This window comes from Etheostoma spectabile, chromosome 11 (assembly GCF_008692095.1).
Source record: "Etheostoma spectabile isolate EspeVRDwgs_2016 chromosome 11, UIUC_Espe_1.0, whole genome shotgun sequence".
NCBI lineage: Eukaryota > Metazoa > Chordata > Actinopteri > Perciformes > Percidae > Etheostoma > Etheostoma spectabile.
In genome coordinates this window covers 5,216,273-5,241,636 of record NC_045743.1, presented here as the reverse complement: position 1 = coordinate 5,241,636, position 25,364 = coordinate 5,216,273, and the positions used below count along the sequence as shown (strand labels likewise).

At 39.4% G+C, this 25,364-nt stretch overlaps 2 protein-coding genes across 2 annotated transcripts in view; one reads left to right on the top strand and one right to left on the bottom strand.

Annotated features, from left to right (window-relative positions):
• The window catches only part of st6gal2a (ST6 beta-galactosamide alpha-2,6-sialyltranferase 2a), a 42,215-nt gene extending 33,453 nt beyond the window's left edge, over positions 1-8,762 (top strand). The window contains exon 7 of the mRNA XM_032529205.1: positions 4,804-8,762. Within this exon, the coding sequence (XP_032385096.1) occupies positions 4,804-5,051 (248 nt within the window). The 3' untranslated portion in view covers positions 5,052-8,762. The remainder of the gene's footprint in view (positions 1-4,803) is intronic.
• On the bottom strand, positions 1,437-22,421 carry tmtops2b (teleost multiple tissue opsin 2b). The gene is made up of 4 exons (XM_032529236.1): positions 21,535-22,421; positions 13,055-13,380; positions 8,778-9,011; positions 1,437-2,123 (listed from the first exon to the last, which is right to left on the bottom strand). The coding sequence occupies exons 1-4, from the start codon at positions 21,905-21,907 to the stop codon at positions 1,908-1,910; spliced, it is 1,149 nt and encodes a 382-aa protein (XP_032385127.1). The 5' UTR covers positions 21,908-22,421; the 3' UTR covers positions 1,437-1,907.
• Between the last annotated feature and the right edge of the window lie 2,943 nt (positions 22,422-25,364).

The following is a 25,364-nucleotide window of genomic DNA, read 5'->3' as shown; positions in this document are numbered from 1 at the left end:
TTACATTAATTGTTTTGTATGTTTGAGTTTTCTGTGCAGCACTTTGGTAACTTTGTGTTTGTAAAATGTGCTATACAAATAAAGTGGATTGGATTGGATTGGATCCCATAGGATCTTCTTGGCCCACCATTACTCTTACTGGCCATACTGTACAGTATCTCACACTTGCTTCACCCCTCCTGGTGTGGGGAGCTAAAAGCAAATGAAATATGAGCCATTTGGCAACCCATATCCGTTTTCTTGTGCTTCCTTTCCTTTAACCTGTTATAGCCATAATCACCATCACTGTCTTGCAGGATAAAAGCTCCATGACGGAAACCTCCCATGGCCTCTACACTCCCTAGCTGCGTTTGAAACCGTTCCTCATTCACTCACTCCTTATTCCTTCTATAGTGTTTATTAAATAGGGAACTATCTGGGAACGACCAAAGAAGACTTCAGACACACTGAAACACATTGTTGCGTGACTTGGTCAAGAGATGTGCCCTTTATTTGTGCGACGGAGGCAGATGCACCCAGCATCATGTCAACAAACCTAAACAAAAATACTTTTAATACGTCCCTGAATCAAACCGAGCACCCAGGAGGAAAGTCAAATGTTGTATATTTGTTGCATGTTACATTTCCACTGTTTAGAAACTAGGGCTCTCTCCATTTTTCCTTTTGAGTTTTTGCAGGTGCTTCTGCTTCTTCTTCTCCTTTGGGGAAAACAGAACCGCGTTGCATTGTGGTATACGGGAGTAAAATGTAGGGTACATCGTATGTACACTCAAATGAGTTGTGCATTGTGGGTATTTTGTAGTGGACTAGAGTGAGTGAGATCAACTGCGGAGACTTGGAACACCACTAAAAAATGGCGAACACACTATATAATGCACTATTTCCGTGATAGAGACCAGTTTTGAACACGGGTTCTATGTCACAGCTTTTACTTACTAGTGAGACCATAGGTGTGACCAGTGAATTTATTGTACAAAGAAACTTGCAACAATATCACGCAATAACCCAAAGCAATTATATCAAACTAGATCACTGTCACAGAAATAAAAATTAACAAAATAAACCCCTACTGTGAAAACAAAATTATACAATTTGAAATATGTACAGGTTAAAAGGCAAATTTTTGTGTGAGAATTTTTAGGATGCTGCACCATTTGCCGCTGTAGCACAGCAGAGGCTCTTGATGGATGGGTTAAATGCAGAGAATTAATTTTGCTATGTGTATGTGACAATAAAGTACCTTTACCTTTTTAAAGAGGAAGAAAAGACAGCAGTTACACGATGAATACATCAATCCACTGAAGATTTTCATTGAAGAAGCACGACTATTGGCATTTACAGCAGCACAGTGACAAACAACAAGCAACAGAGAAACCAATAAACAAGGGTAAAGTACTCCATATGGCAAACAGAGTAGAATTGTGTTAGAATTAAGAATATTGTTTTTGTCTTTAGTTCCAATTAAGGGAAATCCCAAATCTATAACACATGAATAACATTAACAACATTAACTGTTTCAACATTACAATTCCCCTGTGCACAAAGCAAGAACCATTAAGAAATGGTTTTCCAAATTTGCTGCAGAGAGCCCTGACCTAAACCCTTCATCTTTTCTTTGACCGAATCCCCCACCATCAGTGCCTGACCTTTACATTGTGGCTAAATTGGCGCAAAATCTTGTGGAAAGCTTCCCCGGAAAACTGGAGGCTGTTATAGCAGCATACCGTGTTCTTGGTTTAGGAATGAGATGTCCTACAATCACGAACAATGCTGTAGGTGTTATATTCAGGTGTCTGCATAGAGTATAAAGTTCTTTTTTTTCTTCTTATTGCATCATGCTTTAGTTCACATCCACGGCAGTTCACGTAAGTGTGGCTGTCGAGCTCCATCGTTGAGAATATTCAGGCTCAGGTTGTGACCTCGGGGGGGTTTGTGTGCTTGGTGGCCGAGGTGCTGCCACACTGGTTGAGAGCATCAGTGGAGATGTGCGCGGTGCAGGCCACCGTGTTGCTATAGACTCTGCGCTTCAACTGGACCACTGTGGTCTTGGAGGGCATTGAGATGTTGCTGTTCTCTGCTGACCAGTGATCACATTGGAACAGAATCAGTAAACACCTGTAGAACTGAGAAAGAGATGGAAAGACCGATAATATGAACACAACTTAAACGGAGAGTTCTTGGAATCATCAGAAATTTGTTGATCTTGGTTTCTTGCTCTTAGAGAGACTCGGAGTACAAGTCTGTTCAGAGTTGTGTGTGTGTGTGTGTGTGTGTGTGTGTGTGTGTGTGTGTGTGTGTGTGTACGTACTTTTGTGACCTCACTACTCACAGTCTACTGTTAGTGCTACTTAAAGGGCAAAAATGCCCCCTCAATGTCTTGTTGGACTGAAAAAGTAAGTGGTCCAGTTGGTTTGACCTTTATTCAACACAGTAGTTGGCAACGTCTGAGAGCTGAGGCCTGAAATATAGGTATTTGTTCTGTGTTTCCTGAATATTGCGAGGGACTCAGTCATGGTGCTATTTTTTTTTCTTCCTCTTTTGTCATTCTTTTGCTTCTGAATAAATACATTTGTACAACTTAAGACAGGTGTTTGGCAACACTCTCTTTTTGCACATTAATTGGACACATTGGTGAAGACAAATTTTTCAAGTAAATAACAATTATGTAAGGGTACCTTTTGTTATGCAGTGGTTATTACTTTAGCACTATTGTGCTGATTCGTATCTACATTATCTACAACTTTGGAGAGCAATGTAAAATAAATAGAAATTGTAGTTCCGTGCTGTCTGGATATCAAAAAGTCACAAATGGGCTATAGACAGAGTAACTGTTCAAGTCAATTTCACATGAACTCACTCACTATATTATTAAAGGTAGCATCAATTATCAACATTCAACTTGCATGCATTTTCCTTTGTACATTTGTACTGCATGATATTTAAATGAACTTATATTCACATTCATACAGTAATAAAAGTGATGAACTTATGTACAAACGTCAAATTAGTCATTTTACTAGAAAACCGTGTATGTATTTGTTTTAAAGGACTGTTTTAAAGGCTAATGGCATTTACTGTAAACTAGTCTGTAACTACTATTGTAACAAATACACATTTCAGCTGATAAGATTTTATTTTTATTTGAGCAGTATGTTGATAATTATGAGAAAGTTAGGTCTAGATTTAACAACTTAGAGATTCAAATTTTTGGATCTTATAAAAAAAATATTACAGGAAGCTGAAGGCTAAATCAGTGTACACAACATGCGTATACATTCTGTAGGAAGGCTTTTGCTTGGTTATATATGGTGACTGTGATCAAGCTGGAGAGCAACAATAGAGAAGGTGGAGAGTTGCGAGTAGAAGAACAATCATCAGAGACAAACTAATAAACAAAAATCCGCAGCAATGTTCAAAGCAAGGTGAAATGAAAAATACCAAAGGGTAAACTATATGTGGGGGCTGACTGTTCTGTGTCGGCAGGGTGTCACAATGTATGAGAGATACCAATGCAGAGCATGCTGAGGCAGTCAAACTCACCGTCTTCATACATAATATATTCAGTTCTATTTTTATCTTTATCTAAAGGAGGGTTTTTTCCTGAGCATGGTGCTCTTTTTCCGCACAACCGAACTTCACACTTACACTTATAATCACATTAGCATGTTTGAACTGCCCAGTGTAACTGCAGTCCTCTACTTTTGACACTATGCAGATCCAATGGAGGCTTTATGATGAATGCTTTTCCCAAAGGAGCACGTTTTAGCAGATGCAGAAGAAGACACTTTTACTTTCCCTAATCAGATGTGCATCACTACATATTAATACTAGCATATATAAAGGCTGGTAAGGTATGTGCAGTATGTGTATGCTAAGCACAAAAAAAAACATTTGAAAGGCAAATTAGTGCAGAGGTTGGACTTGGAGGCGCGAGGAGTTTGAAGTCATGGCGAACTGAGAAGAAAAAACAAAGGAAAAAAAAGCAGAACTTGTCAATATGGACCCAAGTGGTGTAAAGTGAAAATGTAAGAGCAGTGGTCGTGGCCAGTTTTCTGGTTGGTCTCTGGACCAGATGAAAACAATGAAATGTCATTACTACTGAGGTGACCTTAAAGGAATAACGTAACATTTTAGTAAATTTTTTTTTTTTTTTCTTTGGATGAGTTTGAGAGTGAAATGAAAACATTATTAAGACTCTTATATATGACCGTTAAATACAATAATACATCCAGCTAGCCATTTAGCTTAGCTTAGCATAAAGACTGGTAACAGGCTAGCAGTTTCCCCCCTGCTTCTGATATTTATGCTAATCAGCTGATGGCTGTAGCTTCATAATAAACGGGCAGATACTGAATGAGAATAGTATAGATCTTCTCATCTAGCTCTCAGCAAGACAGCAATACGTGTACTGCTTCAGTAAAGTTAGTAAGTGGCTAGCAGATCAAACTGGGATTGTACTGGGCAGCTTTCAGGTGGGAATATCAACAGAGAGCTCCTGAAAAAGAGAGTACTGCTAAACTTCCCTGGATAAAAAAATGCTATTAAGGTAAGGTAAAAGATGACGGTCTATACTTTGACTTTCCAAGTGTAATGTGGCATTGATTGAATAATGTTAAAATATCAGGGTGTTACTTTTGTTTTTTTACCTTAAACTAGTTTGCAGTTGAGTATCATCAGGTTTTAAAGTAAGTCATAGTAAAAAATAGTTTTTAATATAGACCTAAACACTCTCTCTCTCTCTCTCTCTCTCTCTCTCTCTCTCTTCTCTCTCTCTCTCTCTCTCGCTGTGTGTTACCATTGCAGGCATCCTCCTGATGATGGCGCTATGCGAGCAGGTGCATGTGTACGAGTACATTCCCTCCATGAGGCAGACAGACCTGTGCCACTACCATGAGCGTTATTATGATGCTGCCTGTACACTGGGTGCCTACCATCCCCTCCTGTACGAGAAGAGCCTGATCCAGCGGATCAACACCGGCCCCGAGAGTGACCTCAGGAGAAAGGGACGGGTCACTCTTCCGGGTTTCAGCACCGTCAACTGTGAAATCTGAGATGTGAAACCTGACCCCTCTGAGCCTGAACATACACACGCACTCCAGCCTTTTCTGGCTGACTAAGGGAGAGGTGCAATAAATCCACTGGCGACAAGGAGGCTGGAGCTTACAAGATTTACAGTAGACCCATGAAGAACATAAGCCATAGCCCTCCAGGGAGGGATCTTCGTGGAGACTTCTGAAAGAATGTTTCTTCATTTAAAATGGTTTACTAGGCCAGAGGCTGGCAGGTAGAGTCTCCAAGATGAAGCTGAAAAAGACATTTCTCTCTGCTTTAGCTGAGCCACGTTAGCTGTAAGGCTGACTGGGGTAGCAACAGATAGTGTTTTAGATAGACAAGTGAATTTTCAATAACTGGGTATGTGTCAATGGTGTATACTGTTTTTCAATAGTATGGGTGGTTCTCCACTTGAAGGAAATGCCACTGTTTATAACGTGGATACTTGTGATTTTTCTTTTTTTTACTGGTCCAAAGGGTTGTGTATAAGCAAAGAAGTCATCCACGCTGAATGTCATAAATGCAACATACACTCACAAATATACGAACATTCACACTTACATAGAGAAGCATTTCATGCAGAAGATCGCATAGTGTAAAAAGACAGTTTTAGTGTCTCCACAGACACGGTGTCGAGGTGTCACACCAGTCATTTTACGTTCTGCAGCAAGTGTTGCCGTTTGACATTCCTCTATCTTCTTGTGAAATCCAACATGTTTTATGTGGTCACAAATGGTTTATTTCACACTTATAAGGCCTATTAAATTACCTTCCTGTGCATGCCAACTTGCCAGTTCACGACCACCTGTATGTCGCTCCTTGTTCACACTTAAACGATTACTCATTCAGAGTCTAGAAGCCTGTCTCTCAGTTACTAGCCCACAGAAAGGAAGGCACTGGTTGCCCTTTGTGGATTCACCCTACCAATAGTAACATTTTTTTCTTTTTTACTGACAGCGTCATTAAATCAAAGTGAATGGGGCCTAAATGGATCTATAGAACAAACTGGTGCTCAGAACAGCTGTAACCCTGTGCCTAGAGGTCGACTAAAAACGTTCCTCGGGTTGCCTTGTGACTGTTCAGGTACATGCATTACATACTGTAGCAGGACACAGGTGTGAAGCAGTTGATATTGCAGTGTCAGTGAGCTGTATCAGAGGATTCAGTTCACTCTTTATTGAATGTAATTTTCCCACTATGTGTAATGCCCAAACCCTCCCTGAAGCTCACCAATGCAGTACAGTATGGTCTGCGCATGTGCAGGGTTATTTCTTTATCTTGTAACGGCATATAGCTCATTTTCTGCAACTATTAATATCTCATATTTGCTGAATTCTTTGAAATTGGTCTGTGACCTTTCACTTCACAGAGTGGAGACAATAATAATAAAAGAGGAACTTGAACTGGTAATATTAGCAGATTTGCTTTGTCTCTGTCAACTATGATGGTTTTTATGATTACATCCAGTCAGTGTCACATCTTCAGCAAGCTCTAGAGGTATTAGTTCAGCGTGGAGAGGAAGATTGGTGGTGATTTTTTTTGCTGCTCGTCAGAAAAATGTTGCCTATAACAGATTTCTATTGCTAAGTGTGTAATTCAAAATGTTCTTGTGCCATTGGTTGTGGTTTGATATAAGATGTGAAAACCTGTCTCAGAAATGTTGCTTTGAATAGTCTGATGTATGCTGAATTAGATTGCTCTGTAGTAGTTCAATGTAGATGATTCTGGGGCTTAACAATACTTATATCAAGTAGGGCTGGGTATCATCCAAAATGTGTCAGTAGTACTACAAACAAGTACAGTGCTGATACCAAACAATGCATTTACAAAACACTCCTTTTATAACTCAGGCAACCCCTGATCAAAGAATAAACAAAACACCAGAACAAGTCTTCTATATTTTTACAGTCGGGGTGGGCGATGTAGATAAAAAACCTATATAGTGGTATTTTATTTTGCAACATTTACTTTTTATCGAGATATAGTACATTCTCTGGAAATTATGTTGAGAAACTACACTCAATTGTTTATACAGTAGGTAGACCTTGCTAAAACTAAATCTAGTAAATATAAATTCATTAAAATAAATTGCAGTGGACAAAAAATATTAGAAACTCTTATCAGATATATCACTATAATGCAGTACAACTAAACAGCACCACAAACTACAGCCTATAAAATGACCATACAATTGAATCAACATCTTTAAAACAGGATTTATTGCAGAGCTGTAGTTTATTAGACAGCATTACTTTTAGCTAATTGAAAAACTGTATACATTTAGATGAAATAACCTGATGGGAATGACTAATTCAGTAAATTACATACAGGACAACGGTATTTCATCACATTGATGCAAACTGCTGTAAATCTAATATTGCCACAAAGCAGTTGCCGTCATTGATTTGCAGCTGCCTTTGTAGGAATTGTATAGAAATATTTTGACGCATTTTGAATACAAATACGTAGTGAGGTTTGATACCCAACCCCAGTTTCAGGTGTATTGTCTGGCATGTCATTAGAAGATTCTTGGAACAAGGAACCTGGTAAAAACTGGTAGATGACTGTAACAGAGGTTAAAAAACGTGACTATAGAAATCATTTTTGAAGCTTGAGGAGATTTATCAATTCTTTTGGATCATGCAGGTTTTCAGCTCTGCTGTAGGTTTTATGTTTCTCTGTTGAGATAAATAATCAAATGTTTTACTTGTGATTGTAACACACTGAAGGTGAAAACACCCTGAACATTATGTACATGTATATTTCTAATAACTTGGATTACTTTCCAATGCACAGAGCATGCATATCAGGATCAGGGGTTAGAGTCTTAAACTGTCCGTGCTGTACCGTGCTGCAAGTAGACACCATTGTCATTAATGTTGTGAGAGGCAATTGTGCTATAAGTTTTTTTTTTTTTTTTTTTCTTCTTTCTTTTTTTCCTCAAGTGTTGTTTTGCAGATTTTAGTGCATGTTTGTGGACATGGAATCACATTCAGCAGTGGTGCAGCTGTAAGTACGTAGTTCCCTGGGAGCACTTGATTTAGTGCTAGGCATTCTGGCAACTTCGTCTTGACATCTTAATATTGTGCCAAATTCAGTTTTTAAATATGTCTTAGCGGACTCTAAGTGATAGCAGGACTTATAAGGTGCTATTGTTTCTCTCTGGAATGTTTTAAGGTAGGATTTAATGGAAACTTTAATTCTCTTTAAGATAACATTTTTATTGCCAGGATTATATACAGGTTATTGTGCTAAAACGTGAGTGGTGAGATTAGAGAAAAATCCGTGAGAAATGTGCAGCCACTGTTTATTCCTTTTTTCCCTCTCAGCCTCTTTCTCTCCGCTCTTTACTCCCGAGGCCTAGTTTTCATGCCATGTTTTTACTCAGTATTGTGGGAATTTCTGCACCACACAGCCTCTCAAGGATTGTTTAACATTTTAAGTTTTTTTGGGACATTTCCCTCCTGCAGCTTCATGCAGTACTCATGAAAAGAGGAAGAGAAAAAAACTGCATCCATAGCTGAACATAATAAGAGTGAAAGTCTTGTTTTTACTCCCAACGGCCTTAGGGTGTTCTTCTGGACTTTGATTTGACAGTGAATACTCTTACACTTGAATTGATATTTAAATAGACCATTTGTATGATTTCAGCTGTTGTAATTTGTCTTTTTTTACTGTGTAAATAAAGCTGTCGTACATGTCAAACTGTCCCATTGCCGACTCACCTGTTTGTTCATGAATATATAGATGAGAGGGTTGATGACAGTGCTGCTCTTGGCCAGTAGTGAGGGCACCACGCTGGCCACAGGAGTAATGATATTGGGAGGGCCAAATGTTGCCATCAGGGCCACAACACCATAAGGCATCCAGCACAACATGTAGCAGGCCGCTGTGGTCAAAACCATAAACAGTATGTGGTACTCTCTCCTCCGTGAGGCCGTCTTTCTTATCTTACCCACCTGGGGATGAGAGTCAGAGAGGGTTGATGAAGCAAGAGCACAACAAGATCTTATAGTTAAAAACCTGTTTAGAACTTTTCTGTTCACTGCACGCAACACACTGGAGAGTTGAAGCCTGAACAGAAAAAAGAGACTTTGTACTGAAAACACTAAGAAAGATACCTACTTGATTGGTGCACAGAAATGACATGAGGATTTTGCCAACCATCACTTACACTGATATTTCTTAACGGAAGGGATCTCTTTGTGGCCAGTATAGACAGGAAAACAATGCTGTCAGGGGACATGTGGCATGTGAGAATTATTTTAAGACAAACTTGAAATCTTGTACACTTATCCTTTTACAAAGATCTAAATATCTTTTACAATCACAGGAATGCTTACATTATAAAAAGCTGATTGCCAACTTTAGCAGCCAAGGTTAGACAGGGATCTCACTGGCAGAAATAAATCCCTTCACTATTTGCAATATATTCCGCAGGAATGTACAGAGTATAACATCACGTATAGGGAATGCATTATATTAAATATGGTGTTTGTGCATGTGCGGAATTTCTTTAATCATCTGAACATATAGTACGTATTTAAGGTTCAAACCTTGTAGGGGTAGAAATGTATTGTTTTTGCTCCAATTTATTATCTGTTGGCTCAAATTGCAGTGCCTTGGATGAGCTAGAACAACCCAGTCTCACGGCAGTTTATGAAATGTTCACATTATTGCTAAAATAAGTCTAAAGAGACTTAGTTAATCTACTGATTCAGAAAAAAAAACGATATAAGCATGTCTGTGTACAAATCAATAGATTAAATTACGTGAACATTTTAACAACTGCCGTGAGACTGGGTTGGCTAGAAACACCAAACTTGGCCCAAGGACTGGAAATGATGTGCATTTGGTTCCCAAGAAACAGAAGCCCAATTGGCCACCTGAGGGCGCTATAATTGATGGTGAAAAAGGTTTTTGGAAAGGCCACGCCCCTCACAGCTTAAGTTTGGTCAACTTGAAATTTCTCACACATATGCAACTTAATGTGCGCTACAAAAAAGCCTCTCTTTCTTGGACTCTTATTTAGCATTATATGCTAAATTATGGAAAAAGAGAGACATGAAAATTATCACCAAAACTGATGATGATGTGCTTACGCTTCCCATAAATTATGATGCCATTTGGCCTCATGGTGTTGCTATAATATTAAAGCCACTTCTGCACTATTAAAAGCCATGATGTCTTTTTTTGTGCTAATTTGCATAATGTGAACAGTTAAATGCATAGAACTTTGTCAAGTTTGATTTTATCATCTAAACAAATCTATTTTGGTAGACAGCCTTAAGGGACAGAGACACACATTTCTGCTTACATGAGCAAGATTGGTCAAAAAACATGGCCGCCATCAATCAAAGAACTTTGCAAAAGACGGGATTTAGCAAAAAATGGGGCATAACAACTTGTCCAGTCATCATAAAATTGTAACATGTCTTTAGTACGTATTAAGGAATAGGCCTACACAAAGATATTGAATGTTCAACCCATAGGAGGGTGCCAAAAACACAAGTTGTACCGCAAAACCCTGTGCCAATTTTTGTTTAAATCTGAATAAATGGAGCAAAATGGCGGTACTTATTATATACATCAATTGTATTGGTGAAGGAGGGGTGTAGTTGATCTCATCCCTTCTTCAATACAGAATTAAACCGACTGAAATGACTTTCTTGCAACTTTGACTTTTGCCAATTTAGCAAATTTTTAGGGGCAGCTGTGGCTCAGGTAGTATAGCGCTCGCCTAGCACTCGGAGGGTCGGTGGTTCAATTTTGGGCCCTGCAGTCCCATGTCAAAATGTATAAATGTGTGGTAATGGTTCCTGTACTATGTAAAAGCACTTGAGTAGTTGTTAAGAATAGAAAAGTGATAAATAAACACAGTCCATTTACTTCCTTCTGTTGGATAAGAAAGGTTTGAATCTGAGAATTGCAGCTATCTTTACAATACTTTGTATCTTATATAAAGAAACTGCTTTCCTTTTGGTATGTTTAATGATCAGGTGTGTTTTGTTAAAATTGACAGTTGCTCAGATAGGGCTGCTTCTTGATGTTATTAGAAAATGATACTATTTTCTAAGTCAACGAGCCCCACAACACTCTCAGGATGTGACTGTCGGATAAAAACAGTGGGTGCATTTAGCAAAAGCTGCACATCCAGTTTCCTTTGCTGATTCTTTTCCCTATTGAGAATAATTGTGCAATTTCAGATTAGTGATTTGTATCATGAAACCTTGAATAGACTGGAGGTTTTAAAAAGCAGTGCTTACTGCACAAAATCGAATACACTCTGGCCAACAGTATGTGAAATTATTAATTCCTAAGATGTACTCCATTGAGAAAGGGTTTGTGTGCTAAATTAAATGGCGTATTAAGGATTGCACAGGTGGTTTAAAGAGTGACTGAACAGAGGTAATATTACTGAACTGAAACCAATTCAACTAATGTGACCCACACAGAGTAGGTAAAGTGAAAGCAGCTTATTGATACCAGAAGGTCATTACAAGCAGATAAAATGATTTATTTTTAGAAAGAGCCACCCAGCAGTTTGAGGATAAGACAGATCATTGGAAGAACACACCTGAGATATAAGACACACTCCTGTGTAGCTCAACAGCAGTGCCAACAGTCCTGCAACAGTTCTTCCTCCTCCTTAGGGGCCAGAGGTTGGGTATTGTCTTTCTGTGTTTGTATGCTGTACAGTTGTATTCTAATAATCTTAATCTGTATAGCACTATAAAAAACTGAGGTCCAAAGGAGTTTACATACAAGAACATGTGCTAGATGGCTTTGGGCTTTGTCAGTGTTAGTCTTTCTGGGGCATAATGTTGCGATAATCCCTTGCCCCTCTGCTCTAAGAAATAAACAAATCTCTGGGAGTGCCAAGGATTTAAGTAATGTCTTTCCCAAACTCAAAGCGCCAGTTTTGGCTTGTGGGCTTCTTGGAGGCTGTTGTGAAACTGTTACATTCCATGTCTGTGATAAACAAAGTCTTGGTATCATAAGTTGGCACCATTACTAATATTTATTTGCATGAAATTATACTTTCTAATGCCCCTTTCTTATCTATCTACTCTCACGCCATTAAATTAAATGGGGAGTGATTGTTAGAAAATGTATATTTACTTGTTTGTCTCATTAAACATTGTTGAACTAAACCTTGCAAGTAGATAAGATACAAACCACAAAATAATCATGATCAGATGCTTCATAACAGAGGAATTTATTAGGTACGTTATGCAATCAGCTATGCAGTCCAACTGAAAGAGTGGAACAAAGCCTAATATTTGCCGGAGGAACTGTATTAGCTACTATTTTGGGATATATCACATTTGATGACTGTGGTGTGAGAGACACACATGCCATCCCAGTAGGGAGTGAACGCTACCGCTTACAAAATACAGGAGGCTGTCTAGAGCAGAGCTATTTCTGTGGTCCCAGCAGATAACGAAAAGGTTTTTTTCTAGATATTTCTTAGTCCCTAAGAAGACCAGAAATATGACTCAAAAAAGCACTTCCTTAGTAATTTACACCTGGCTTCACACTCAGGCTTCATCCCTTGGATTGAAGGTTGAAGGTGTTTTAAAATTCTGCTTCAATGAACAAAATTCCTCCACTACATTCCACTTGCCACTGAAATTCACCCTCTTTCACGGGGATGCCAATTGAGCATGCATTTTTCTGTACATCTTTGGTTTGAGAGGTTTCCATTGATGTTTTGAAACTTATTTTCACCTCTAACATTGGAGAACATCACATGAACTCAATCTAACCACCTGCTACTCTATGTGAAAAAGCAACCTGTTTCTTTAGCTATTTCTAGTTCAAGCCTACGTTGAATCCTACAATGTTTGCTACTTAAAATCTAAATTTTGGTGGAGGATCAATTTAAGCAATTAGTGGTTGCAACATCAGAAAGGAAAGATGCATAACCATTCGCACACAGACACACACAAACACACACGCACACACACACATACACACACACAGTTTGATGTCCATATACCTGTTTAACTGCCCATAACAGTCTGCTATAGCAGTAGATCATCACCAGGATGGGTAGACCCAGGCAGAATATAAAGAGGCAGATGATGTAAGCGTGCGACTGGACCGTCTGAACTTTCCAGGACACAGAGCAGCTGGTTCCAGCCCCTTCTATGTCATAGCTGCTCCAGCCCAACAGAGGGGGCACTGTCCAGAAAAAAGAGTACAGCCAAGAGCCGCCAACAGCCAGCAGAGGCTTGCGATAGCCTGGCCCATGCTTGTTGTATTTAGTCAGAGTGCTATAGCGGTCATAGGAGAGGATCACCAGAGAGATCAGCGATACAATACCTGAGAGGGACAGAGAGGTGGAGGAGTGAGAGTGGGAAACTGTTATTCATCAAGACAATACATAAATGTAACTCCTGCCAAAATGCAACCTAGAGTCTTTTTGTGAATGTACACTACTCAAGCTGTCGTTTTAACGCATATTTAGGACAGAAGCGCCACTTTTAAGATTTACCATATTTTCATTTTTTCAGTCAAATGGACTTTTGAATTGGCGTGCTAGGGGCACTACTATGATAGCATCAAAATCGCTACTTTTAAAAGACAAAGAAGGCTCGACACAACATGAAACTTTGCTTGAAGTATCACGGGGGCTATACATCGAGCATTGAGAACATTGTTTGTTTACACAGAGTTTACTAAAAATAAAGGTTTTAAAAGAGACATTGACTGGTGGCTGGAGAGATGCCACTTCACCTCCTGGGCACTGCCAGGTGCTCTTGAGCAAGGCAACGTACCCCCCCAACCGCTCAGGGCGCTGGTTCGGCTGGCACCAGCCCATACTTGCATCTCTCCATGTGTGCATGTACAGATCCTGGCATGTGTGTGTGTGTGTGTGTGTGTGTGTGTGTGTGTGTGTTTAGTTCAGGACTGTGTGTGATAACCAACAAAGTGTGGACACAGAGTGTAAATTGTAATTTCCCCATTGGGGATCAATAAACAGGTTAAAAAAAATAATAATAAAAATAAAAAAAACTGCTAAAGTGAGTCGTTTAAACCTTTCTTTTTAGTAAACTCTGTGTGCACAAAAAATGTTCTCCATCTTTTAAAAATATCAATTTTTATGCTATCATAGTAGGGCACCTAGCACTCCCATTTAAAGGCCATTTGTCTGAGAAACTAAAATAAGGTAAATCTTAAAAGTAGCGTTTCTGTCCTAATTATGCGTTTAACAAAAGTTTGACTTGGGTACATTTACAAAAGTACCCTAGGTTGCATTTTGGTGAGAGTTATGCTTTAAGATATTCTGCAGCAGATGTTGTCATTCTGTGGAAAACATGAGAAACAGAATCAGAAAGACATTTATTACCAGGTAAGTAGCACTTAATAGGGATTTGCTTTGGTTGATGGTGCAGCACACAACACAGTACATACAGTACATATAACTATTTGACATTAAGAAAGAAAAAAGAGGCTGTATGATTTGGTGCAGGATGTACAAAAATGTAGAGGGATGTGCAAAAGTTCAGGATATATAGAATATGTAGAGGATAGGTTGTAGGATGAAGGTTCAATATCATAGGTCCTGGGGCTTTGTTACCGAGACTGACTGCAGAGGGGAAGAAACAGTTTTATGGCATGAGGTCTTGGGCCTGATTGACTACAGCCTCCAACCAAAGGGGAGGGGTTCAAACTGTTTTGTGTCCGGGGTGAGAGGGATCGGCCACAATTTTTCCTGCCCGTGTCAACGTCCTGAAGGAGTACAGGCCCTGGAGAGACGGCAGATTTCAACCAATCACCTTCTTAGCAGAACGGACGAATGTTTCAGACGGTGCTGGAGCAGGTAAGGATGGACTTAATGATGGTAGTGTTGAAGTGCACCATCATTGTCTTTGGCAGGTTAAACTTCTTCAGCTGCTGCAGGAAGTACATCCTCTGCTGAACTTTTTTGATTAGGTCCTTGAGGTGACTTTAGGTCGTTGGAGATGACTGAGCCCAGGAATATCGACCCAGGAGTCACCCAGGGTGATGGGGGTGAGTGGAACTGGGTCCTTCTTAAAGTCCACAACCCCTGGTGCTGATGGTCAGAGAGTAAAAGACATGTTTCCCCAGCTTCCCGTGCTGCTTCCGGTCATTCAGGAAGTCTGTGATCCACCTACAGGTGGAGCCAAGCACATGCAGCTGGGTCAGCTTGTCCTGCAGCAGAGTTGGGAGAATGATGCTGAAAACAGAGCTGAAGTCCACAAAAAGGATCCTGGAGGAGGTTCCTGAGGTGTACAGGTGCCAGAGGATATAATGAAGAGCCGTGTTTACCCCATTGTTTACAGACCTGTTGGCTCTTTAGGCAAACTGCAGGGTGTACAGGATGGGTTGGTGAGGTGAACCAGAACAAGGTGCTCAAAAGATTTCATGACCACAGAGGTTAAGGTCTCGGGTCTGTGGTCAGTAGTCCTGTGATCCTTGTTTTCTTGGGGATAGGGATGATGGTGGAGGACTTAAAGCGGGCTGGTACGTGGCATGTCTCCACTGAGGTGTTAAAGTTGTCTGTGAGTGTTTCCAGACAGAAGCCGAGTCATTAGCTGAAATCTGTTGTTGGAGTTTCTCAGAGTACAGTTTTCTCTCACTGCCTTGCTGAATCTATATTTTGACTCTTTAAACCAGTCCCTGTCTCCCCTCCTAAACACCTCTTCCTAAACATGTTGGTTCACAGCCGTTCTCACAAAAACTGATGTATGACGTCAGCCTCTGTGTAATCGTCCAAGCTGTTATGAAGGTTCAAGGTTCAAGGTTCAAGAGTCTTTATTATCCCCGAGGGGCAATTTGTTGTGCAACAGCATGTAACACACAGGTTATACAAAACAACAGCCATACATCTAAAAATAAATACAAAGACAACAAAAACAAAGACCACACCTCACATTGACTTGTTGAAAAAGCCTATAGCAGCTGGGACAAAAGAGTTTTTATGTCTGTTTGTCCTACATTTAGGCAGACTGAATCTCCGGCCAGACGGCAACAAGATGAAACAGCTGTTCAGGGGGTGACTAGGGTCGGCTAGGACTGACTGGGCCTTCTTGAGGGACCTTGTCTCATAGACAGAGTTATTGACAGTCCTGAAAACATTCCACTCTGTACAGTTCAAACACACCTGAAGATCCGCCACCGCCTCACTGGTCCACTTCTTAGATGTCCTCATAGAAGGTTTAGAAAGTTTTACTTTCTGCCTGTATTCAGGTGAACCATGGCATGGTCTGAGGGTCTGAGAAAACAGTAGCTGTAATTCGTCCAGTTTTCTGCACAATGAGCGCACACTGGAGAGAAATAATCCAAGTAGTGGAGTGCAAAATCTTCACCTGCAGAGGTGAACAAGCACACCAGCCCTTGTACCTCTAATCCACTTTTGCTTTGCTACACTGGCAATGCTGAGCACACCTTTGACGAGAATGTCCAATAAATCCACGGAAGATGCAAGAAAAGTCTGAACTAAGTCCGATGGTGTTGTTTCTCTGATGTTCGAGAGCTCATTTTCAGTGAAAGCGCTGCGGTTGTCGCATAAATGTGACTGTTAATGTGTGTGTTAGGAAACAATCCAATCATGATTGTTTTGTGATCGGAAATACATCAGCTTGAAGACCTGGACCAAGGTTTATTTTTCGTGAAACCACTGCTATAAATATTGGTTTTAATTCAATTTACCATTAGTATTACCATCAGTATTTTATTCTGGCAAGGTTGGTTTTTTATTCAGTGTGGCAGGGTTGTTGTGCTTGAAATTTGTTATGGTTAGATGATAACATAGACAGATTTTGAACCATGCAATCTAATTTACAAATGGGGGCCAATGGTGTGGGGTTCCAAATGTAAAAATTCAGATTTAATTTTATAGCTAATATATTTTGATTATTCAGCTCACTTTTTTTTAGAAAAGTGAAATTAAAAAGATAAATGTCTATTGTTAAATCTTAATATTGAATGCAAATTAAAAATCTAAATATTAAATCTAAACCTAAATGTTAAATCAAAATGTAAATCTTAATGTTAAATGTAAAGCTAAATGTGCAAATAGACCACGTCCCTTGGATTGTCCCCTCCCACACCGCTGACCGTGGATCAGCCACGGGATCAGCAAGTAAAACATAGAATAGAATAGGCTGCTTGCATATTTAACATTTACATTAAGATTTTAAATTTTTTTTACATTTACAACAATTAGATTTATATATAATATTTTGAATCAGATTTAACATATAGATTTAACATTTATCCTTTAAATCTAACATTTAGGTTTGGAGTTAATGTTTATATTTAACATTTAGACAGATACAATATTTAGATTTAACATTTAACTTTTTATTTCTTTTATAAACACATTGTTGACAATTGCATATAAGATGTCGTTTTACACTTATTTCTGTCTCAAATGTGAGAAAACTCATCTTAATGTGAGAAAAGTAAGCTATATAATTGAAATATATCATCTATAAAATTGAATTGAATCTCACATTTGGTGCCCCATGATTGTGACGGTGATGCATTTGAAATAATAAGTTTATATGTTTATACACATAGTTTCTCTGCCTTTATATCGACAGCTTTCCACACAGTGCACATACGTTGTGATGGAGCAGCAGTGACAAGGTCCTAACACTAACATTGGGTCTTATGATTCGGTTCGATTTGTTGTGCGTTCTAAAGCACTCAGACAAAATAAAATGTATTATATAGAGCAGCTATTCAATAGAGGACTAATGCTTATTGAAATGGCCATTTCACTGCCTAATATTTTCAAATCCAACATGGTGACCCATCTGCTGCTGTTTCTTCCTCTTTGGAGTTCTTGAAATTTCTCATTTTTTCATTTCATGGCTTCATGATATTGCCAACAATTGTCCTTATGGCTCAGCAAAATAAGCAAGGACTAGTGACAAAACCCTTCTATATATTGGGCATAGAAAGTAGTCTTATTGTAATACCTCATGGTTTAAATTACATCGTATTACTATGAGGCATTCAAGGAATGGGTAGTTAGAGGGCAAAGAATCCTGTATGTCTTGGGAAGAAAAACACAACACACTGAAACCAGAGAGATAAACCACTTGAAGCATGACAAATCAAAGACCCTAAATTATCTTGTGCAGCTTTAAATGAGGTAAACACACCACTTCTTCACTGCTATTTAAAATGTTGCGGCAATCATTTTATTAATTGTGAAACCATCTGCCTCTCTCTCTCTCTCTCTCTCTCTCTCTCTCTATTCCTCCACAAAGCAACTGTTGATTTTATTCTCATGCACCATAGTTAGCGCTCCATACATTTGCTGGAAAAGATTACACTTGGTTATTTTCAGCAACAGGAATGACATATTCGTGGTCAGGTGTTCTTTTCTGGCCAAAACAGGGAGGCAGGAATGTGTCCCAAATTTATAGGTGACATTTCCCTCAAAACCACAGATTTCACCCACAGTGAGGGAAAAAAAACGGATCACTAGTAATCATAGAATTCATTCTCTGGGGACCATGAATGACAAAGTTTTTGTATTTCACTTGATCTTTTTTGGTGGCGAATATATTTTATCTCAAAGAGTTGTGTGTCAAAGGTAATACTTAGAAAACATCTGTAAAGGTGTAGTAAACAACAACCAAACAGAGATGGGTGAGTCCTCTGCATCATGCTGGCTTATGGCATTTTGTTTGCCTTTAGAAAACCAGAGATAAAACAGACCTTTTTAAGACCTGGGAGAGGAGTGCTGTAGTAATACGTTTTTTTTTTTTTAAATGAGCCTTGCTTGAAACTAGCCTTGGGCAGTCCAAGAGCAAGTGGTGCTCAATCATGATTTTACATCTAATGATTGAGTTTGTGCTCTGGCAGTGACGTATAGAAGCAGCTCCTCTGATATCTCATCTGAAGAATAGACAACAGTGTGGGGATGGTGGCAGGGAGATCTATAGTTGAAATTGAAAATTCAAGTTAGACAAGTTAATGTGAAGGTGTAGCCATGCATCAATGGACATGTGAAACAGACGTGTGAAATGTGTAACGCCATTGCTAGGGGGAGAACAAGATGTTCTGGAAGATGTGAATGTGCTGGATGCTGGTGAACACGTAAACACATTGCAATAACATATTGTTTTGCTACACTTCATTCAAAAGTACTTATTGTGAATCAGGGTGTGAGATTGCTTGTATGTTTTAATTTGGGCATTACACACTTTAGGCATTGTACATTTTGACCCTGCGCCATGACATGTCATAACAAAAAGAAAACCAGGACAAGAAAAACAGCTAATACGACACATACAGAGGCATTATTTGTTTTGTTTTTAATATCATTTTCATAGATAACATTTTATGTTTGTAATCAGAAGTCATTTACTTTTTCATCATTATTTGAAGGATAAGAATCAAAAACCATAGTGAATTATCACTGCATGAGTGTTAACATGATACACAAATATGCACAACAAAGCACACATTCTGTTATTTGCATGCAGATGCACACAATACAGTCTTAGAATGTCTTAATGCATCTTTATGTTAGTTAGTTCACAATGGTAGAAAAATAAGATCAGCATCAAAATTAGGACTTGTATCTGATGATTTTCTAACATAAACGTTAAGAGATGGGTGTTCTTTAAATTCTTATTGCCAGTTTTTCGAGGCCAATTCTTTTATATCTCCTAAATTCTGTAAGCTTTGTTATTCTAGAAACTATATTTATGGCAGGGTAGAAATTCATGTCACAGCAAAAGAAGAACAAAACAAATACTATGCCATGTATTTGTAAAATTGTCTTGTTGCAGCAGCATATTCTCACTGGCATTGCAGAACATTATCATGCAAAAATTATACCTGCAGGTGTCATGAAAGAAGTAATGTATGTGTCTAATGGTGTCTGGCAACTGACTTAATCACATCAATAAGATTTGTGCTATTTCCAGTATTCAGCACCATGCTGAGTCAAGTCCTGGATACTAGCAAACACTGAGCCCAGAGGAGGGAGACTGTCTAAACAAACACCTGCTGATTTGAAAAACACAATCTGAATTATTTCATTTTTTTTCCAATAAAATGGAAATTTGTCTCAATCAAAATTCTCTGTCTCTTCTTTTTTCATCAGTGACGGATACCAAAGCACAGCATGTGAATAAACAGAAGCAAACTTAACAGAATACTGCAAAAAAACAATATATTCCCTAAAAGGATGTGAGAGGGCGGAGAAACTATAGCATACTATAATTTCTAAACTACATGAGGTCCCCTGGCTAAAATTATCTAGGAAATCTATAGCTCATTTAAACCCTTATTGGATTGGAGATCAATCATCTAGACAAAAGCAAGGATTAATGAGTAATTTCTTATCATCAAAAAAGGCTAGTTCAAAGGTTGGGAGATAGGCATAAAGGTCAATGCATCCAATTCCTTACATTATCACAATTTTTCTGGTGGAGGAATCGAACAATAAACACCACCAAAAAGCCCAGACTTTACGGCATAAAGACAGCAAATTTGTCTTTGTGTGACAAACAATAACATTTTGTCATGTGTTAAGTACAATATAAAAATGGGTATGTTTGACACTTGATGCCCAAAGGAGTTAACTCACAAGGTATAGGACTTTTTAGCCCAGAATTCTCATCTATTGCATTAAAGCAAACAATCACATTGTTGTTGTTTCATTTGGAAAGATTCCCTCTGCAAATCATAAACAGCACGGTGCATTAATGTACTCATTCCCTTTTGCTTTCAGCTAGAAAGGGTCAAATACAAAGTAGAGCTAGAGGTGATAAAGAAACAGTGTCACATTCACTTTGGGCCCCGGTGTGTACTGACAAGTGTATTTTTTAACTCAAATGTCTCACTGTAAAATATTGATATTAGCAGGCCTAATGTCAGGAATATATGGACAGGGGGGCCCATTTGGAAAATGTTGTCCCCCTTATTTAACCCACTCCAGTAGCATTGACCTTCGCATGCGTCAATTGCCTTAGTGAAGTCATTAAACAGATGGTGCAGATGACCTGCCATACTAAAAACATTAACGCATCCAATCCAGTCACTGATGTAGGCTACACGCCAACAGGGAATATAAAAGCAACAATAGGATTGGCGATATTGGGGCAATGGAGATTTGCCATGGGTCACTTACCTTTAAATATCTCACGGTTGTATCTATTGTGGGTAATGTTGCAAAAGAAGCAGCAGACATTTCCACTTCCCTATTTTGAGTTTCCCAAAAAAATGTAACAGCCCACGCTATAGGCTATCCTTTCGCAATATCGTCAGGCTATAAATAACCAGTCTTATTTTTTTTTTTAATTTAATTATTAAACGGATGATGACTGTGGATGTAGGTCTAAAGTATTTAGAAGAAAAATGTGTTTGTGATTTTTAATAGGCTATGGTGGAGATGGTTAACCACCAGGCTACATGTATACCAGCTGAAACCGTGTTTTTGGTCAGGCATATGCAAAGTATCAGAAAATAGAAAGACCTTACCAAAGCAGGAGTTGATGAAGCCGTACCAGCAGCAGCCGCTGCGTCCCAGCAGCCACTTCCTCCGAATACTGGAGGCGAAACTGAGGGTGGTGCCGAACAAACACACCAGCATGTCACTGACACTGATGTTCAACAACAGCATGTTCACTGGTGTTCTCAGCTTCTTGAATTTGCAAAACAAAAGCAGCACAATGAAGTTGTTGAGGAAGCCAAAAGTCATGATGAAGCCCAGCACCACGGACAGCACCACGAAGCCCGCCGGGGAGAGCCTCCCCGTGCCCGCCGGCGCGTCTCCCAGCTCCCGGTCATCGCTCATGTTGAAGGATGAAGTGTAATTCAAACCACCCTGAGCAGAAAACATCCTGATGTCCATTAATTGAAATTTCTCTCCACTCGATCCGTTTTGGTATTTAAAAAGTCACTTTGCTCACGTTAAAAAGTTCATGAATAGCGGCTTCCTTTTCTTTCTCGATGTGGGTTTTCCTTTGGGAAGTTAAGCGCTTCATGTTTTCAAAAAGCGCATTCCTCCACGTCGGCATGTAGTTAGCTGCTAACTCGTTACTATAAACCTGACATTGACACAAATGCTAAAAAAAAACATTGTAACCATAAAGTGCCACCTGTTACGTTAACGCATCGCGCTTCCCCTTCTGTATTCAGCACATTTCAGTAACAAGCGCACAAGACTCTTTAATATTGGGCCAAAGCTGTCGTTATTCATCACCGTTTATCACAACACTCAACACAACACTCACTCTTTTCCTTACTGTGGTTTTATGCTTGGGGACGTCTTCTATCTCCAAGTCACCGCTTTTAGATGAATAGTAGGCTAATCCGCGCATAGACTCCCTCAAGATGAAAGGTGTTGCGTGAATGAAGTGCGCTCTTCTCCGCTACCCAGCATCTTTTAAATGCGACTCTTACGTCACGAGACATCAATGACAGGGACCACGGAGTGTATTTCAGCTATCCGCTCCTCCAGGAAAGTGATGAAAAGTAAGTTTGGTAGGCTATATATCAAGCAATCATGTAGCTAAAGTTGGAAGCAGAAAAGGTGCCAACGGCGGTAACCTGCCACTTGTTGTCTGTAGCTGGTTGTGTTTTGCATGTGTGGAATTGTGAAACGTCCTTAAATTTGAATTGTAGTTCGTTTATTCAGAGTCAAAGACAGTCCAATGTAGTGCTACTTTGCACATTTTTGTGAGCCTGAGGTCAGGTGTATGTCACATTTTAGCTGCCAAAGTGCTCAGTCAGTGAGCAGTGTGAGAGGGGGAGTGGCCAGCGAGTAGAGAGGAAAAAGACAATGTGCTTCTTATACCGATATATTTAACGATATCTTTTACGTTTCCAATCCAAACAACGTCGTGCCAGTAGCAAGACACCTGTCAAGTTTGAAATCCATCGGACGAACGAATCTGGAGATGTGCGCATAAAACACACACACACACACACACACACACACACACACACACACACACACACACACACACACACACACACACACACACACACACACACACACATGCAGACGTTCCTGCAATTGATAGATATATAGCCTACTTTATTAAGCAAGTCCTTGCTTGTGTCAAAATATCTAATGTAAAAAAGGCATGTTGTTGATGAAAGTGTGAAACCTTTTGGTTTGTACCCAGTTCATTTCTGTTCTTTTTTCAATTATAGCTGGAAAATTATATTTATCCTGACCTTCCTGATTATCCTTGTTTACTCAAAATGTCTGAGATCCACTGTTGATGAGTGGGTGATGTCCAATTAATTTGATCATAACTGTGTCTTCCTTCTGCATTGAACCTGAAATTGTGGTATTCAGTTGGAAATATCAGTTCAGTTCCCCGAGATTTTACTTTTGATGATGCAGCTAGGCCACAAACTACAAAACAGAAGCTCTGTGTTTTCATGCCGATCTCCACTATTAACAGATGTTGAAAATTACCAAACACCTCCGGTGACAGATGGGTTGCTCTGAAAATTATCTCTGAGGGATTTTATGGTATGGTTACAATGGTGTACCCATATCAAAACATGCCAAAGTACATACAGAAAGCAGATATGGTGTGATGCTTTCTCATGGTTTACGATACTAAAATTAAAATATGTCCCGCTTCCTTGGACATTTAATTTTAAGGTAAGCAGTTATCTGCTGACAAAGGAATACTTTTATATTTGAGTAATTTATGAGGGAAATTGCTTCAGTTTATTTCAGTCAGCTCAGGTAAATGTAAAAACCTTCCTGACACAAACCAAGTTGTTCTAGATGTAAATGTTCTATTAAACAATTCTTACAAATAATCATGCTGTGATCATCTAACCTTGGATGCTTTAATCTATCCATCCATCCATCCATCTTCATCCGCTTATCCGGTATCGGGTTGCGGGGGCAGCAGCTCTAGCTCAGCAGCTTTAATCTAATTTAGTTAAATTATATTGTCTTACAGTGGATGGAAATTTGTGAGAAAATTCATTGTCTTGAAAGAAAACAGTCAACTGGAAAGATGTGTTTCATTACAGAGTTGTTTACTGAATTAATTGTGATTTCTGCCGTCTCAGTAACTCAAAATGGACATTCAGAAGAAAAATTGTATGTGCCGTTTGTAGGGCTGTAACGATACACCAAACTTTGGTTCGATTTGGTTCACGGGTTTTGACCCACGATTCAATATAATCCTTGATTCTTTTTTTTTCCGGGGGGGGGGGGGTCCACGGACACATCCATTCCACAGTCAGCCCCCAGCCAGCTAGCAACCATTTACTATCATTACAGCCCCATGCCCCCTCTTTTGCTTTTAGCCATCTGTACAGTTTGCTAAATTTACCAGACAAAACACGAGCAAGGCACCAAAAGGGCTGCTAGTAATTTAAAGACGTGGTAGCACTGGATCTGGACGAGAAGGATAACTCTGGGAGTTGGAAGGGGTGTGTCGCGATTCTGCCTTCTCCCACGTGACACAGATTCGTGGAGCTGAGTGTCGCGATCTCGATTTTATTTTCCATATCATCACAGCCCTAGCCATTTGAGACATGAACAACTGGATCATCCCCAGCTGAGTGTTATACAGTATATGTACTGTACCTTTTGCCAGGTCTCAGAGTACAAAGACGGCCAGGAAATGAATTGTTGAACTGTGACTGTCTTCAGCCCATATTTATCAGAATATAATCCTAATCCATGTAGTCTTTGTTTTGATGTGTTGCTCTACAACTGCCTGCAAGTTCATATACAGTAGTGTGTATACTTAACTCAGATGGGAAGATGTCACTTAGTTGAGTTCAACTAGTGATCATTGCCAGTCTCTGTCTCTGTTCATTCATTGGCTGTGAAGACAATAAAGGGCCAAGCAAAAATTAAACAGAAGAATAATTCTGAGAGCACTGAATGTGCGCACCAAATTCCATACATCTAATATGTTGAGCGCCATTTCACCTAAAACCAAAAGACAGATCACTCCCGGACTTTTAACAATATATAAACTGCCCCACTATAAAAAATAAAACTCTGGACCGCCTGTATGCAAATGCTAAGGATGCTTTTAGTGCCACTGCCCTTGCCCACTTGCCAAATGGGGTCATAACCTTGTCTTGCTGTCTCCAAAGTAAGTTCTTTTGTCTTGTCAAGCGGCAGCCTGTGCACACAAGGACTGTGAGGAAGTGGACTCAGGAGGCGGAGGAGGTACTACAGAACTGCTTTGAGTCTACAGACTGGGACGTACTCTGGAGCCACATGGGAGGACATCAGTTACCTGACAGACTGCATCGCAGAGTACATTAAATTCTGTGAAAACATCTTCATGCCCTCCCGATCTGTGAGCTGCCTA